This window comes from Camellia sinensis, chromosome 12 (assembly GCF_055761805.1).
Source record: "Camellia sinensis isolate YWXY chromosome 12, ASM5576180v1, whole genome shotgun sequence".
Lineage (NCBI taxonomy): Eukaryota > Viridiplantae > Streptophyta > Magnoliopsida > Ericales > Theaceae > Camellia > Camellia sinensis.
Genome location: NC_138972.1, coordinates 32,861,657 through 32,881,140, shown reverse-complemented (window position 1 = coordinate 32,881,140; position 19,484 = coordinate 32,861,657). Strand labels below are relative to the sequence as shown.

General features: G+C 35.9%; 1 protein-coding gene and 1 pseudogene across 8 annotated transcripts in view; both read left to right on the top strand.

The window, feature by feature from the left end:
- The first annotated feature begins 2,538 nt into the window (after window positions 1–2,538).
- LOC145804441 (putative F-box protein At1g32420) overlaps window positions 2,539–19,484 on the top strand; it is a 187,816-nt gene continuing 170,870 nt past the window's right edge. For 2 of the 8 annotated variants that reach the window (XM_082898305.1, XM_082898302.1), the window contains exon 1: window positions 2,591–2,764. Coding sequence is in view for 6 of the 8 variants with exons in the window: in XM_082898304.1 (XP_082754430.1) it covers window positions 3,863–5,041 (1,179 nt within the window). In the remaining 2 variants the exon portion in view is untranslated. Of the gene's footprint in view, window positions 2,765–3,849; window positions 5,218–19,484 lie in introns of those variants that run through there. The other 6 variants (XM_082898310.1, XM_082898308.1, XM_082898309.1 and 3 more) reach the window with 6 other exon arrangements.
- LOC145803481 (protein DETOXIFICATION 45, chloroplastic-like) overlaps window positions 7,567–19,484 on the top strand; it is a 49,151-nt pseudogene continuing 37,233 nt past the window's right edge.

Below are 19,484 nucleotides of genomic sequence, written 5' to 3'. Positions count from 1 at the left end.
ATATTTATATTATACACCCTCCCACATAATGTCTTCTCTTATTCCGTATAAAACATAAACCCAAACCTAAATCCGCATAGTATCTTTTTTTATTGTTTTTGTTTGTTAGTTTAAATATGTATGGTGGAGCCAATTTTCTTATAGTTGTTTAAATTCTAAAACAGTATGTCGCTATTGTAGAAAGACATGTTACTATTGTGGAACTAATATGATGTTATGTTTATATTTTTATGAAATTAAAATGTTTTATATCTTTTTTGTTATTTCATTATGTGAATTTGTCATCATAAACCGATCCGATCCGTGTTTAAATAGATTGGTTTGGATTGGTTCCACAATTTAAACGGATTGGATTGATTCCAATTTTTCAAGAACCGTAGATAACGAGCTAGTCCTAATTTTACCTCAATCCGGATCATACTCACCCCTAGTGTTCTGGTGGACAGCTATACCCTTTTATTAATGTGACAGGTATAATGTGATACTCCAATATGGCAAGTATTAATATGACGCTCCAACGATGTGACACTTCAAAAAAATTAAAAATTCTTTAGTGTACTTTTTCTAAATGTTACAACGTGACAAGTATGATGTCATACTCCATAACTTTTACTATAAAAAAAATAAAAATTCCTTAGTGTATTTTTTTCAAGTGTGACAACGAAGCGGGTATGATGTAACACTTCAAAAAAAATAAAGACTCCTTAGTATATTTTTCTGAAACGTAACAACATAACGGGTATGATGTGACACTCTAAAAAAATTGAAAACTCCTTGGAGCACTTTTTCCAAACGTGACAACGTGGCGGGTATGATGTGGCACTCTAAAAAAAATTTAAAGCTCCTTAATATACTTTTCTCAAACGTGATACGTGACACTCTTTAGTGTACTTTTTCCAAACGTGACAACATGGCGAGTATGATGTGACACTCTAAAAAAAAAAAAACTTCTTAATGTATTTTTCTCAAACGTGACAACGTGGCAGATATGATATGACACTCTAAAAAAATTAAAAACTCTTTAATGTACTTTTTCTAGATGTGAAACTCTAACGTGACGGGTATAATGTGATACTAAAAAACTCTTTAGTATACTATTTCAAATGTGATACTCCAATGTGACGGACAAATGAGTCATTATACATTCAAAATGACTAAATGGATCACAAGAAAAAAAAATATGAGACTTATTAATCAATCTCCTCTAAAAAAATTCAAATATCAAACCTTGAAATTGAAATTTTTTTCTAAAAATCTATTTCTTACTCCCCCCCCCCCCCAAAAAAAAAAAAATATTTTGAATATCTATTCCTTACTCATTATTTTTTCTAAAATAAGTAAATTTTTAGAATATATTTTCAACTTACTATTCTCAACCATCCAAGAAATAAGAATTTTTTTTGTTTTTTAATATTTTATTATTATCATTGTTTTTGGTGTTTCAAAAAATGTTTAAGAACATCCTCATTCTTTTTTTGTGTGTGCAATTTTTATTTTATTTTTTTGGAAAAGTTTGAAATACTATTGTTTTGGAAACAATTTGAAAATTAAAAAACAGTTTACCTACATTTTAAAGAAATATAGAAAGAAAAAAAAATTGAAAACACAATGAATAAAAAAAAATTATTCCCTTTTTTGTTTTCTTTTTCTGACTTCTCTATTAACCTGTTAAATCAATATGCAAAAAAAACAAACAACTTTTCTATTGAAGAACACAATGTCGTAAAAACTTTATATATATATATATATATATTTAAAATGTTTACAAAAAAATTATATAAAAATAAGTTTAAACTCAGAATGCTACCCTATATAATTTAAATTCACTAGAAACAAAAAAAAAATACTAAAAATAAAAAAACTCATTGTCAAAAAAATTGAATTCAGAAAATTGGAACCAGGTGAATTTTTCATCTCAAAAATGAAAAAAAAAAAATTTAAACATTAAATAAATTCTTTAGACAATAATTGAATTTTAATTTTGTTTTACCCACTTAATTTTGAAATTACTATAAGTCGATCGATTCTATAAAAATTAATTTGGGGAATAATCTAGTTACAAGTACGTGCATGCATACAGATAAAGTAGCCAATAAATTTTCGACTCAATTAGTTTATTCAGTATGGACTTTGGATAATTTGAAACTTAAAAAGATAATTCTAAATGAGGAATTTTATATATTTTTATTATTTTTTTGTAAAGTATATTATTTAAAATTTAAATTTTTTTTATATTTAGGGGGCTTATTGATTTTTAAGGCATAGTTTGGAGGTAAAATAAAATTCCAAATTAAATTTAGTGCTAAGTCAGCAAATTCCATTTGATTGTAATTGAAAATAGATGACGAGAAGTAAATTGGACAAATTTTTTTTAAAAAAATTAAGAATTAAATTAAAATAATACAAAATCTTATTGCCAAATTAATTTTTGTATAATAATTTAAAAAAATAATAATATAAAATTTTCTTGATATTTTATCTTAAAATATTTTAATATTTTTATTTTTATTTTTATTTTTATTGACACCAAAATACATCATCCCATCGTTCAAAAAAAAAATAAAAATAAATAAAAATACATCATCCCAAACCAAACCAAACCATCCCTAATTCACCCCAACATCTCGTTTCATTCATCGTAGTTGTAAGAAACTCTCGTCTCTCTCCGTCTCGCTCCTCCTCAACTTGTCGGTTGCCGCCACCGCCGTCGCTAGCCTTGTCGGTCGCCGTCGATCATCCTCTCAGATCGCCGATTTGGTAACTGGTAAGTCTCCTTTTCTCTTTGCTCTCTTATTTACTCTCCAGATTTGTTTCTCTTGCTCTTCTATTTACTCTCCTTTTGCTATCCAGGTTGTGGGCATTTTTTTTAATATTATTTTTTGATCTTGGAGTGCAATGACCACAGTTGTTTGTCTGTATTAGTTTAATTCGGACTGACTAATATTATTTTGTGTTAGATTGTGGCTGTTCTTATTAATCTCTCCTATTGAAATTGTGGAGAATTTAGGTATATAGACATCTCTCAACCACATCGCCCGAAGCAATCTCTCTCTCTCTCTCTCTCTCTCTCTCTCTCTGCGTTAACATTTGAAGCTGGTTCTCTGTTTTTTACTTTATTTTTCTGTGCTTCTTATCTGTCAATTGTCTGGTTTTTGCCGATCTATTCATATGTTTTTGGTTTATTGATTTATTTCCATGTCTTAGAATCTCTCCATCTATTCCTCAGAAATTCCATATATTTCTATAGGTGAACTTGTATATTAGGGGGAAAAAAGAAAAAAGAAAAAAAAAACTCCAAAAACTAAAAACTAACCGGATGAGTTTTTTTTTTTTACAGTTCCAGAAATATTAATAAATTTTTTGAATTCTCAAAAAATAATATTTCATCTTTTTCCAAATGCAACACTTTGCCAAAGGTTAAGACTTTTGAAGTGCAATGTTATATCTTTGCTATTAGTTCAAAGTTATCAATTCATTCCTCATTCTTTCTTTTAGGTAGTGTTCTGCTGTCACCTTTCTTAAAAAAGGATTTGATTCATGAAACATTATTTGAGAGAGGTAAAATGTCGCAGAGCAACTGTGATCATCGTGATAAATGATTGTTTGATGTTATAGAATTTATTTTTTTTTTTTTTTTTTTTTTTTTTTTATTGTCTCAAAATCACATACGATACGTCAACCTATATTTCTTTTTATATTATTTGGTGTATTAAGGAAATGAATCATTATCAATATCTTTTTTGCAATTGAGGTTGTTGCAGCTGGTGAGCATTACAAGATTTCTTTTTGTCCTTTTTCACTCAACTAAAATGCAGGTTTGTTCTTTTTATTTTTGTGTCATCTTGACAGCAGAGGTGGTAAAATGTTGAGCACTAGGGATCGAAATTTACCTGAAGATGTTGTGAATGAGATACTCTCAAGGCTGCCCGTGAAATCCCTGTTGCGATTCAAATGTGTCTGCAAGTACTGGTACACACTAATTAAAAATCCTGATTTCATTAGCAAGCACTTCAACCAAGAAAACAATAATGGCCGTCTCCTTGTTCATCATTATATTTCCGACATTAAAAGATATGCTATCGCTCTTTTCCCTGATGAAACACTTGCTGGCATACCGCCTTTACATGAAAATCTTGATCATCTACAGATCCCAGATTGTATGGGAGATGTTGTTGGCCCCATTGACGGCATATTTTTGGTATACACTTGGTATAGTGATGGCGACCGTATGGCTCTGTGGAACCCTGCTATGAGAGAGTTTAGACGCCTCCATGTACTCGAACCAATTTTTCCACCAAATTTTCATGCCATTAGAAATGTAGTTGGATTTGGGTTGGATCCATTGACTAGGGATTACAAGATTATTTGGATTCGCAACTTTTATGACATATTTTATCCTTATTATGTTGTTGCAGTGTACACTCTAGGTAAAGATTCATGGAGACATTTCGATCTTCTTACAATGCCTACACATCGTTCCATCTATAATTCTTTATGTGCCACATGCATAAATGGAGCATATTATTGGCTGTGTACTGTAGTTAATGATGGTAATGGATATGGCATCCTTTCATTTGACATGAGGCTAGAGGAGTTTAGAGAGATAGAGGTGCCTGCTAGTACTGAACATAAATGGGGGGATCTTTCATTGTACAACGGTTCTATTGGTTTGTTCTTTTCTCAAACTGATTTGACTTTGGAATGTATTATTGACATATGGGTGATGGAGGAGGAAGGGTGTTGGATCAAACTAGTAACAGTAAAACCCTTTCCAGAAGTTTCACGTCCGTGTGGGTTTTGGAAGGAGAAGGAGCTTTTCTTCGAAACTCGGAGGAACGAGCTGGTGTTGTTCAACCATGAAACTCATGAGATTAGAAATCTTGAAATGTACGGATGTGGCGGTTTTCTTGGGCTTTGGGCTGTTTGCTACAAAGAGAGCTTAGTTTCATTGTTCGGACAAAATGATGAGGATGGGAGGAGGTGCTACCAATTCTCTGATGCGGTTCAGGATTTCTTTAGGAAACCAGAGCCTAGCGTTTAGGGAACCAAATCCAAAATGAACTATTATTATTGTTATCTGATTGTCCTCTTCGGTTTCCTTTTTTTTTTTTTTTTTTTTTTTTTGGTGGGTAGGTTGTCTCATTGGTTTATTTTCTCTCTTCTGAAAATTTGTACTTTTTTTTATGGATGTTGAAATTAATAAATCAAAATTATATATGTTGACCTGTCTTTACTTTTTATTATTATTTTGAAGAGTAATACTACATCTCCTAATTTCTACCCCCGAACTCCCTCGAATGATAACAATTTATTATTTGCCATGTCATTGGGTGAGTTTGGAAAAATTAGGGGATGGAACATTTTCACACTTTTTATCTCAATCTCTTTATTAATTAACTAGCAGGTATTTTGTGCGATACATGATAATTTATTTTTAAAATGAAAAATTAATTTTGAATCTTAATATTTTGTGTAGAAAAATTCTAACAATTGAAAGCCAAATTACAAATAGATTTGCTAATGATTGATAAAAATTTATGTCACTATGTAAAAGGCTTATAAAAAAAATTCAAATAATTTTTAAAAAAATTATATTTTTAACTTAAAATTGAATCATCATTTGTATTAATCTAATTTATCAAAAAATTATGAACTTCACTTATATCAAAATATTTTTTTTTGAAAAAAATAAAAATAACTAAAATTTTTATAATATATATAAATTATGACTTGATTGTAAACCATGGTATATTATTTTGATTATTAATTGAAAAGATTTTTACTAATTTCTTTTGTTTTTAATCATATCTAAAGTGATATATCAGGTCTTTAATTATATCTTAAGGTGGGTTTCCTCAAAAGTAGGATAGTAAGAGTTATTCACATTGATGCATAAAAAATTATAAATTTAAATCATAAATAGTGTTTTTAAAAAGAATTAGGCACAAAATCTCTATAACCTTAATAGACTCAGTTCTTGAAAGGATTCTGATTAATTATATGACACATCATAATAATTGTAAATTTTTTATTCCAGCTAAATTATTTTTGCATGCATATTTTGGCAGAGCTAATGAAGGTACATTATCAATAATATTAAAATTTCAAAATTTTTATTTAAAAACTACTCAAGAAACATGCCTTAAATATATATAATTATTTTTGATAAATCATTATTCTTTAAAATAATACTCTTACCATTTATCATTTGGCATTTGTTAAAAATTTAACAAAAAAAAGTATTGAATTCTATTATTTCAATTAATCAATATTAAATTAGACGTTACACGTGTATATAAATTATTTTTAAAAATGACTGTCGGAACCTTTTGTTAGTAGTTTATCCGAGTCGAATAGAGCGAGTTAACTGGGACAGACAGATATTTGAACAGCCCTAAATCCCAGATTGTCAATCCGCCTGCCCCACTCCCTCAATTGAGTTATCAGATTACAAGTATTTTTATAGAATTTATAACTAAATAATTTTTTTCCAAATAAATAAAGAAATGATGAATAAAAAGTAAATTATCATTAAATGGATATACATGGACACCTGATGAAAGTAACAAGTTGGCCATTTATTAGTCTTGTAACTTTCTGCTAGAATCAATTAGGCCCAACATAGCCCAACCTCTAAGATCTCCAGTCCAGCCGATGTTCAAAGTACACTGTTGTTGCCTTTCTTGTAATTAGGGATGACAATTTACATAATCACATAGAAAAATGAAAAGAAATGGTGACAAATGCTCTATAAATGCATTTGTCCCTAACATTTGTTACTTATCTTTAAAATATTTAATAATTTTATTAACACATACCTTAAAGACACATATCAATAAGTTTTAAAATATTATACATTTTGCAAGAAAATATAAAATTTTCTTAACCTATGTAAACAAGAGCTAATATTTATATTTCAGAAATAGATCAATAGTTAGAATTTGCCCAGTTGTTCATATTTTAATTTGATGAACTCCTCTCACGTGTGGAATGATTTAGTGTACATTATTATGATCAGATTTTAATATATAGTATATAACATGCGTACATGTTACTACTATCTAGGCCAGCTTCTGCTTCATTGTTCCTGGACATGAAAAGTTGCAATTACTAGATAGTTTGCCCAAAACATGAGAAATTATTCAAGAATTTGTTTTTTCTTGGGGTTTTTTTTTTTTAGATTGGAAAGAAGAAAAAAGAACTAAAGAAAAATCAAATTCTTGAGTTGGATAGTTAGGTATGGTGAGCCTATTTTGGGGCATGTTATAAAAATATTAATACAAAAAATTGAGATGGTTGGATATTAGTAGTTATATTTTTATATCAAATTTATCTTTAAAAAATAGACAGAAATATAATTTTAATAATAGACCATTCTTTTTTCATTTGGTGTATTAAGGAAATGAATCATTATAAATATCTTTTTTGCAATTAGGGTTGTTGCAAGTGGTGAGCATTACAAGATTTCTTTTGGTCCTTTTTTCCTCAACTAAAATCAATAACAAAATTGTTCTTTTTATTTTGTGTCATCAGAAAAAATAAGGCTCTTGCCGCAGAGGCAGTAAAATGTTGAGCAACGGCGATCAAAATTTACCTGAAAATGTTGTGAATGAGATACTCTCAAGGCTGCTCGTGAAATCCCTGTTGCGATTCAAATATGTCTACAGGTATTGGTACACTCTAATTAAAAGCCCTGATTTCATTAGTAAGCACTTTAACCAGGAAAATAATAACGGTCGTCTCCTTGTTCAGCATTATATTTCCGACATTGATAGATATGTTATCGCTCTTTTCCCTGATGAAACACTTGCTGACATACCACCTTTGCATGAAAATCTTGATCATCTACAGAGCCCAAAAGATATAGGAAATGTTGTTGGCCCCATTGACTGTAACGCCCTCAAAATAATACATAAAATCCATCATTTTAGACTTGCAATGATATAAGAGGAATCAACACCTTTCTATTCATCAGAGTAGTTCTTACAACAATATTACATGTTAACAACAAAAGCAAATGCCTTAGAGGCTTACGACTTTCCAAGTCAACACTTGGTTACAAAGAGAAGAGTACTAACTCTATACAAAATAAGCCCTTGGCTTGAAATACATGTAATACAAACAAAATAATCAAAAAGAGTCTTTTACTCCCAGAACCATCCAAGTTATGTCCTTGGAGGTGGCATGCTACCTGTACCTGAAAATGATGTCCTATAAAGGGTGAGCCAACGCCCAGTAGAGATATGCTAAACACAACATGAGCAGTAACTAAGACATTAGCAATTGATAAATGTTTGACTCACATAAGCCAATTCATACACCATTTTCATTGCATGACAACTGTGTCCATGTTTCCTTTCATTTTTCCATTTCTTATCACATTCTCAATTCATGACTCTGGCTCAGAACCTGGCCAACAATTTAATAGTAATTCATACTAAACATTTCCCATTTCACAATAGATAAGCACACTAGCTATATCAACTCCTCGATAGATAGGCATACAAGCTATACCAACATTCCAACAGATAAGCATATGAGCTGTATCCACACTTCAACAGATAAGCATATGAGTTATATCAACACTTCCATAGATAAGCATATGAGCTATATCAACACATTAGCTGACAAGCATATGAGCTGTGTCAACGGAGTCCATCCCATATCTTCTCCCATACAGTATCCAGTTTAGAGGTCCATCCCCCATCTTCTCCTAAACCGTGGAGTACATCCCCTATCTCCTCCCATACACATAACGTATATACACATAGATCATATGCATAATCAATCAATACATAAAGTTAATGTATTCTGTCAACCGTCATACTCTATGACACATCCAATTGATTAGTTTTAGTTTGCCTAATCATCATGCATTGTCTACAACAATCAAGACTACCCTCCACTGGTAGCCCAAAGTAATTATTTCTAAATAGATAAATAATGCATCAACAGATAATTTATCCATATTTCCAAAAGTGAGCGATTAACAAATCAAACTTCACTATTCCATCTCATAATGAACCAATTTCATTATATTCAACTCAATTTCACAAATCCATAACTTTTCCAAATTAATTATACTAATTAATTTATATACAAATTAGGGCTTTCTTCCCATTTTCTCAATATTAACCCAATGGTTCAAATATCAACAACCAACAACAATAACTTCATTTTGAAACCCAAATTACACATTTAAGAATCAAAATAATAAAACCCTCTTTCATAACTTTTGAAACCCTAAGTCCCAAAACCAAACCATCTAAACAACATGCTCAAAATCTAGGTCAAAACCCATAAGAGTGAGTAGGAATCCCTACCTCAAATTCGGAGCTCAAAGGAAGAAAATGACGAAACTCAAAGTGCTCCAAAACTCAATATGCTAGGATCAAAACGTAGCCCTTGACGATCAACACAACTTTTGTAAAGGCCCAAGGTGAGGAAATCACTCATACTAGATCAATACATAGAGAGAAGTTGAGGTTCTAGTGAGAGAAGCTCTCCAATGGTGTTTTTGAAAAGTAAGAGAGAGAAATGGAGTTGAAAAAGTGATCCAAAAAGTCGGATCTCGGAGTGATATACTCGTCGCCCCGCTTGAGCGTGGAAACCCCCGCTCGAGCGTCACTCACAGAGTCCCGCTCGAGCGTCCAAACCGCCGCTCGAGCACCGGATACACGCTCCCAGAACTTTTGCAGAACCAGGTCCCCGCTCGACCGTCACACACACAAACTCCCGCTCGAGTGTCCAACGCTACAGAGGAAAATACTGGGTGATGGATTTTCCCACTCGAGCGCCAAAACCCCCGCTCGACGAACAGGCCAAAATCTGGACAACTAATTTTGGTTTCTAAACTCAACCAACCTGTTTCAAACCTGCCCAACACAACCCAAGACTCAAAGAGTAAAGGATGTAAACAAGATATACACAACAACCAACTCCACGGAACCTATGTCCGAATACAACAAATAAAGAAAGGGAAGCCGGGATCGCTATAACCTCCCCCCCTTAAAGAATTTCATCCCCGAAATTAAATACAAGTTTTCAAACACAAGTTTTCTCCATTCCCAACAATATTACAACATAATGTTAAACAACCCGACCCATTACCGATCAATTTCATCTCTTTTCAAGAGGCAAATCACAATATATAAAACAACCTGCATTATCAACATGCATTCCTTTGAAATTTGACAATTTCATCACATTTTCCACAATTCCATAACACATGCAACATTAATATCATGCTTAACATACACAATGTTAACACAAACTTCCATTTTGAGGCAAGTTCCAAAGCATACTTCCATAAACCAAAACATCTACAATGTTTCACAACTTAAGACATATATAATGCTCTTAAAGTTCGATAATATTACAAAATTTCAATGCATGATTACACATCAACAAACATGTCCGGATATTTCTCGCGGACCTCCAACTCACGTTCCCAAGTGGCTTCCTCCACTCCGTGATGTTTCCACAAAACCTTTACCAAGGGAATGGTCTTGCCTCGCAAGACTTGATCCCGCCTATCCAAGACCCGAACCGGTCTCTCCTCATACGAGGCATCCTTATCTACCTCCAAATCGGTCCAATCCAACACACGGGACGGATCCGGCTCGTACTTCTGAAGCATGCTAACATGAAACACGTCATGTACCCCGGACAACTGCGGTGCAAAGCCAAGTGGTAAGCAACCTCCCCAATCCTTTCAAGGATCTCAAAGGGACCGATAAACCAAGGGGATAACTTCCCACTCTTCCCAAACCTCATCGAACCTCGCCTAGGTGATATTTTCAAGAAAACATGATTACTCGTCTCCAATGCCAAAGGCCTCCTCCTACGGTCGACATAACTCTTTTGACGACTCTGGGCTGTAACAAGCCTACTACGGATAAGCTCAACTTTCTCCGTCGTCTCTCTAACCAACTCCGGGCCCAACAAAGGTGCATCACCCACCTCGGCCCAACAAACTGGAGACCTACACGGTCAACCATACAAGGCCTCAAACGGTGCCATACCGATACTCGACTGAAAACTATTGTTATAGGCAAATTCTTCCAATAGTAAGTGCCTCTCCCACGTCCCACTAAAGTCAAGGACACAACCCCGAAGCATATCCTCCAGGATCTGAATAGTACGCTCGGACTGCCCGTCAGTCTAAGGATGATAAGCCGTACTAAAGGTCAACTTAGTACCCAAGGCACTCTGCAAACTCTGCCACAACCTAGCAGTAAAACGAAGATCTCTATCTGAGACGATCGTCACTGGGACCCCGTGCAACCTCACTATGTCCCGAATATATAAGTCGGCAAGGTGATCTACCGAATCTCTCACGCGCATAGGGATAAAGTGTGCCGAATTAGTCAACCGGTCTACAACCACCCAAATAGCATCACTACCCCGCTGAGTCCTCGGAAGACCCACAACGAAGTCCATAGTGACATGCTCCCACTTCCACTCTGCAATAGGCAAGGGTTGCAACAAACCCGCTGGCCTCTGATGCTCGGCGTTCACTTGCTGGCAAGTAAGGCACTTGGACACGAAAACTGCCACATCTCTCTTCATACCCCGCCACCAAAACTGGCGACCCAAATCCCAATACATCTTAGTGCCTCCCGGATGCACTGCAAGACGTGAATGGTAAACCTCTCGGAGTACCTCCTCTCGGCAAGACTCCGGCACGAACCAACGGTCTCGGTATCTCACACTCTGGTCGGGATACACAGACAAACCCTTCTCCACCTTCCCACTGGAGATCTTCTCTCGGAGGGATTCTACCTCAAGGTCACCTCTCTGTGCCTCTAATACTCTAGCCACAAGTGTAGGCTGTGCAATAACAGAAAACAAGGCCGCAGGCTCAACAGATTCGCCCAAAAGCAAATCAAACTCGCCGAGTGCACCCAACATCTCCTATTCCCGGATGGCTATACAAGCTACATCACTAATGGATTTCCTACTAAGGGCATCGGCCACAACATTGGCCTTTCCCGGGTGATAGTGCAACTCAAAATCATAGTCCTCAATGAACTCCATCCACCTTCTCTGCCTCAAATTGAAGTCTCTCTGTGTGAACAGATACTTCAAACTCTTATGGTCCGAGAACACCTCGAACCTCTCACCATAAAGGTAGTGCCTCCAAATCTTCACGGCAAAGATCACTACCGCTAACTCTAGGTCATGTGTAGGGTAATTCTTCTTGTGTATTTTCAATTGACGTGAGTCATAAGCTACCACTTTTCCCTCTTGCATCAACACACAACCCAAGCCCTCTCGTGAGGCATCACAGTAAACCGCATAACCCAAACCTCTCTCCGAAATAATCAAAACCGGAGCGGTGGTCAATCTAACTTTCAACTCCTGGAACGATTTTTCACAAGTCTCACTCCATACAAACTTGACCCCTTTCCGCGTCAATCTAGTCAACGGCGAAGCTAGCCTGGAGAAATCCTTCACAAACCGGCGGTAATACCCAGCTAATCCCAGAAAACTGCGGATCTCAAAAATGCTCTTAGGCTGTGCCCAATCTTGCACTGCCTCAGTCTTGGATGTATCAACAGACACCCCTTCCCCAGAAACCACATGGCCTAAGAACTTGACTTCTCCTAGCCAGAACTCACATTTCCCAAATTTGGCATACAGCTTATGGGCTCTAAGCAATTCAAGCACCACTCTCAAGTGTTCCTCGTGCTCCTCCTCAGATGGCGAATAGATAAGAATGTCGTCCACGAAGACGACCACAAAGCAATCCAAGAATTCCTGGAAGATCCGGTTTATCAAGTCCATAAAGACTGCCGATGCATTGGTAAGCTCAAATGGCATTACTAAAAACTCATAATGGCCATACCGCATACGGAATGCCGTCTTCGGAATATCCTTCTCCCTGACCCTCAACTGGTGGTAAAATACAAAAAATAGACCATTCTTTTTTCAAAAAATAGACCATTCTATTTTGGGGCATGTTATAAAAATATTAATACAAAAAATTGAGATAGTTGGATATTAGTAGTTATATTTTTATATCAAATTTATCTTAAAAAAATAGACAGAAATATAATTTTAATAATAGACCATTCTTTTTTCATTTGGTGTATTAAGGAAATGAATCATTATAATAATTAATTAATTCAAAAAATTCAAAAAAAAAAAGGGGGATATTTGCCAATAAATCTCATTTCACAAACAAGATTCCAATTAATCTCAAGTTTTTTCTATTAATCTGTTAAGTCCTATTAGTGGAGAGTTTCTTTCCCTGTGGTTTTGTTTGTGATTTTAATAGTGTTTTGTGGCTAAGCAAGGAATTCGTAAATCCGTAATCCGATCCGGTCCAGTTCAATTCAGTAAGTTTGGATTGATTTTTTAAATCCATGGCTCCATTTCAGATTGAAAAATTAAAAATTCGTAGTCCACGGATCGATTCCGGATTGAACCCCATGGTTCCGGATTGAAACCGATCCGGACCATATACAAATATTCTATATTTATATTATACACCCTCCCACATAATGTCTTCTCTTATTCTGTATAAAACATAAACCCAAACCTAAATCCACATAGTATCTTTTTTTATTGTTTTTGTTTGTTAGTTTAAATATTATGGTGGAGCCAATTTTCTTATAGTTGTTTAAATTCTAAAACAGTATGTCGCTATTGTAGAAAGACATGTTACTATTGTGGAACTAATATGATGTTATGTTTATATTTTTATGAAATTAAAATGTTTTATATCTTTTTTGTTATTTCATTATGTGAATTTGTCATCATAAACCGATCCGATCCGTGTTTAAATAGATTGGTTTGGATTGGTTCCACAATTTAAACGGATTGGATTGATTCCAATTTTTCAAGAACCGTAGATAACGAGCTAGTCCTAATTTTACCTCAATCCGGATCATACTCACCCCTAGTGTTCTGGTGGACAGCTATACCCTTTTATTAATGTGACAGGTATAATGTGATACTCCAATATGGCAAGTATTAATATGACGCTCCAACGATGTGACACTTCAAAAAAATTAAAAATTCTTTAGTGTACTTTTTCTAAATGTTACAACGTGACAAGTATGATGTCATACTCCATAACTTTTACTATAAAAAAAATAAAAATTCCTTAGTGTATTTTTTTCAAGTGTGACAACGAAGCGGGTATGATGTAACACTTCAAAAAAAATAAAGACTTCTTAGTATATTTTTCTGAAACGTAACAACATGATGGGTATGATGTGACACTCTAAAAAAAATTGAAAACTCCTTGGGAGCACTTTTTCCAAACGTGACAATGTGGCGGATATGATGTGGCACTCTAAAAAAAATTTAAAACTCCTTAATATACTTTTCTCAAGCATGATACGTGACACTCTTTAGTGTACTTTTTCCAAACGTGACAACATGACGAGTATGATGTGAAGCTCTAAAAAAATTAAAAAAAAAAAACTTTTTAATGTATTTTTCTCAAACGTGACAACGTGACAGATATGATATGACACTCCAACATGGTAGGTATGATATGACACTCTAAAAAAATTAAAAACTCTTTAATGTACTTTTTCTAAATGTGAAACTCTAACGTGACGGGTATAATGTGACACTAAAAAACTCTTTAGTACACTATTTCAAATGTGATACTCCAATGTGACGGACAAATGAGTCATTATACATTCAAAATGACTAAATGGATCACAAGAAAAAAAAAATATAAGACTTGTTGATCAATCTCCTCCAAAAAAATTCAAAGATAATGCAAAAGTATATGAGTGATATATATATATATATATATATATGATATATATATCATATCAAACCTTGAAATTGAAATTTTTTTCTAAAAATCTATTTCTTACTCCCCCCCAAAAAAAAAATCTGAATATCTATTCCTTACTCATTATTTTTTCTAAAATAAGTAAATTTTCAGAATATATTTTCAACTTACTATTCTCAACCATCCAAGAAATAAGAATTTTTTTTTGTTTTTTAATATTTTATTATTATCATTGTTTTTGGTGTTTCAAAAAATGTTTAAGAACATCCTCATTCTTTTCTTGTGTGTGCAATTTTTATTTTATTTTTTTGGAAAAGTTTGGAATACTATTGTTTTGGAAACAATTTGAAAATTGAAAAAAAGTTTACCTACATTTTAAAGATATATAGAAAGAAAAAAAAAATTGAAAACACAATGAATAAAAAAAAATTATTCCCTTTTTTGTTTTCTTTTTTTGACTTCTCTATTAACCTGTTAAATCAATATGCAAAAAAAACAAACAACTTTTCTTTTGAAGAACACAATGTGGTAAGCATATGAGCTATATCAACACTTATATAGATAAGCATATGAGCTATATCAACACATTAGCTGACAAGCATATGAGCTGTGTCAACGGAGTCCATCCCCTATCTTTTCCCATACAGTATCCGGTTTAGAGGTCCATCCCCCATCTTCTCCTAAACCGTGGAGTACATCCCCTATCTCCTCCCATACACATAACGTATATACACATAGGTCATATGCATAATCAATCAATACATAAAGTTAATGTATTCTGTCAACCGTCATACTCTATGACACATCCAATTGATTAGTTTTAGTTTGCCTAATCATCATGCATTGTCTACAACAATCAAGACTACCCTCCACCGGTAGGCCCAAGTAATTATTTCTAAATAGATAAATAATGCATCAACAGATAATTTATCCATATTTCCAAAAGTGAGCAATTAACAAATCCAACTTCACTATTCCATCTCATAATGAACCAATTTCATTATATTCAACTCAATTTCACAAATCCATAACTTTCCCAAATTAATTATACTAATTAATTTATATACAAATTAGGGCTTTCTTCCCATTTTCTCAATATTAACCCAATGGTTCAAATATCAACAACCAACAACAATAACTTCATTTTGAAACCCAAATTACACATTTAAGAATCAAAATAACAAAACCCTCTTTCATAACTTTTGAAACCCTAAGTCCCAAAACCAAACCATCTAAACAACATGCTCAAAATCTAGGTCAAAACCCATAAGAGTGAGTAGGAATCCCTACCTCAAATTCGGAGCTCAAAGGAAGAAAATGACGAAACTCAAAGTGCTCCAAACCTCAATATGCTAGGATCAAAACGTAGCCCTCGACGATCAACACAACTTTTGTAAAGGCCCAAGGTAAGGAAATCACTCATACTAGATCAATACCTAGAGAGAAGTTGAGGCTCTAGTGAGAGAAGCTCTCCAATGGTGTTTTTGAAAAGCAAGAGAGAGAAATGGAGTTGAAAAAGTGATCCAAAAAGTTGGATCTCGGAGTGATATACTCATCGCCCCGCTCGAGCGTCACTCACAGACTCCCGCTCGAGCATCCAAACCGCCGCTCGAGCACCGGATACACGCTCCCAGAACTTTTGCAGAACCAGGTCCCCGCTCGAGCGTCACATACACAAACTCCCGCTCGAGTGTCCAACGCTGTAGAGGAAAATACTGGGAGATGGATTTTCCCACTCGAGCGCCAAAACCCCCGCTCGAGCGGACAGGCCAAAATCTAGGCAACTACTTTTGGTTTCTAAGCTCAACCAACCTGTTTCAAACCTGCCCAACACAACCCAAGACTCAAAGAGTAAAGGATGTAAACAAGATATACACAACAACCAACTCTATGGAACCTAAGTCCGGATACAACAAATAAAGAAAGGGAAGCCGGGATCGCTATAACCTCCCCCCCTTAAAGAATTTCGTCCCCGAAATTAAATACGAGTTTTCAAAAACAAGTTTTCTCCATTCCCAACAATATTACAACATAATGTTAAACAACCCGACACATTACCGGTCAATTTCATCTCTTTCAAGAGGCAAATCATAATATATAAAACAACCTGCATTATCAACATGCATTCCTTTGAAATTTGACAATTTCATCACATTTTCCACAATTCCATAACACATGCAACATTAATATCATGCTTGCATTTCCACAACATACTTAACATACACAATGTTAACACAAACTTCCATTTTGAGGCAAGTTCCAAAGCATACTTCCATAAACCAAAACATCTACAATGTTTCACAACTTAAGACATATATAATGCTCTTAAAGTTCGATAATATTACAAAATTTCAATGCATGATTACACATCAACAAACATGTCCGGATATTTCTCGCGGACCTCCAACTCACGTTCCCAAGTGGCTTCCTCCACTCCGTGATGTTTCCACAAAACCTTTACCAAGGGAATAGTCCTGCCTCACAAGACTTGATCCCGCCTATCCAAGACCCGAACCGGTCTCTCCTCATACGAGGCATCCTCATCTACCTCCAAATCGGTCCAATCCAACACATGGGACGGATCCGGCTCGTACTTCCGAAGCATGCTAACATGAAACACGTCATGTACCCCGGACAACTGCGGTGGCAAAGCCACGTGGTAAGCAACCTCCCCAATCCTCTCAAGGATCTTAAAGGGACCGATAAACCAAGGGGATAACTTTCCACTCTTCCCGAACCTCATCAAACCTCGCCTAGGTGATATTTTCAAGAAAACATGATCACTCGTCTCCAATGCCAAAGGCCTCCTCCTACGGTCGGCATAACTCTTTTGGCGACTCTGGGCTGTAACAAGCCTCCTACGGATAAGCTCAACTTTCTCCGTTGTCTCTCTAACCAACTCCGGGCCCAACAAAGTTGCATCACCCACCTCGGCCCAACAAACTGGAGACCTACACGATCGGCCATACAAGGCCTCAAACGGTGCCATACCGACACTCGACTGAAAATTGTTATTGTAGGCAAATTCCACCAATGGTAAGTGCCTCTCCCACGTCCCACTAAAGTCAAGGACACAACCCCGAAGCATATCCTCCAGGATCTGAATAGTACGCTCGGACTGCCCGTCAGTTTGAGGATGATAAGCCGTACTAAAGGTCAACTTAGTACCCAAGGCACTCTGCAAACTCTGCCATAACCTAGCAGTAAAACGAGGATCTCTATCTGAGACGATCGTCACTGGGACCCCGTGCAACCTCACTATGTCCCGAATATACAAGTCGGCAAGGTGATCTACTGAATCTCTCACGCGCATAAGGATAAAGTGCGCCGACTTAGTCAACCGCTCTACAACCACCCAAATAGCATCACTACCCCGCTGAGTCCTCAGAAGACCCACAACGAAGTCCATAGTGACATGCTCCCACTTCCACTCAGCAATAGGCAAGGGTTGCAACAAACCCGCTGGCCTCTGATGCTCGGCCTTCACTTGCTGGCAAGTAAGGCACTTGGACATGAAAACTGCCACATCTCTCTTCATACCCCGCCACCAAAACTGGCGACCCAAATCCCGATACATCTTAGTGCCTCCCGGATGCACCGCAAGACGTGAATGGTAAACCTCTCGGAGTACCTCCTCTCGGCAAGACTCTGGTACGAACCAACGGTCTCGGTATCTCACACTTTGGTCGGGATACATAGACAAACCCTTCTCCACCTTCCCACTGGAGATCTTCTCTCAGAGGGATTCTACCTCAAGGTCACCTCTCTGTGCCTCTAACACTCTAGCCACAAGTGTAGGCTGTGCAATAACAGAAAACAAGGCCGCAGCCTCAACAGATTTGCCCAAAAGCAAATCAAACTCGCCGAGTGCACCCAACATCTCCCATTCCCGGATGGCTATACAAGCTACATCACTAATGGATTTCCTACTAAGGGCATCGGCCACAACATTGGCCTTTCCCGGGTGATAGTGCAACTCAAAATCATAGTCCTTAATGAACTCCATCCACCTTCTCTGCCTCAAATTGAAGTCTCTCTGTGTGAACAGATACTTCAAACTCTTATGGTCTGAGAACACCTCACCATAAAGGTAGTGCCTCCAAATCTTCAAGGCAAAGATCACTACCGCTAACTCTAGGTTATGTGTAGGGTAATTTTTCTTGTGTATTTTCAACTGACGTGAGCCATAAGCTACCACTTTCCCCTCTTGCATCAACACACAACCCAAGCCCTCTCGTGAGGCATCACAATAAACCGCAAAACCCAAACCTCTCTCCGGAATAATCAAAACCGGAGCGGTGGTCAATCTAACTTTCAACTCCTGGAACGACTTTTCACAAGTCTCACTCCATACAAACTTGACCCCTTTCCGCATCAATCTAGTCAACAACGAAGCTAGCCTGGAGAAATCCTTCACAAACCGGTGATAATACCCAGCTAATCCCAGAAAACTACGGATCTCAAAAATGCTCTTAGGCTGTGCCCAATCTTGCACTGCCTCAGTCTTGGATGTATCAACGGACATCCCTTCCCTAGAAACCACATGGCCTAAGAACTTGACTTCTCCTAGCCAGAATTCACATTTCCCAAATTTGGCATACAACTTATGGGCTCTAAGCAATTCAAGCACCACTCTCAAGTGTTCCTCGTGCTCCTCCTCAGATAGCGAATAGATAAGAATGTCGTCCACGAAGACGACCACAAAGCAATCCGAGAATTCTTG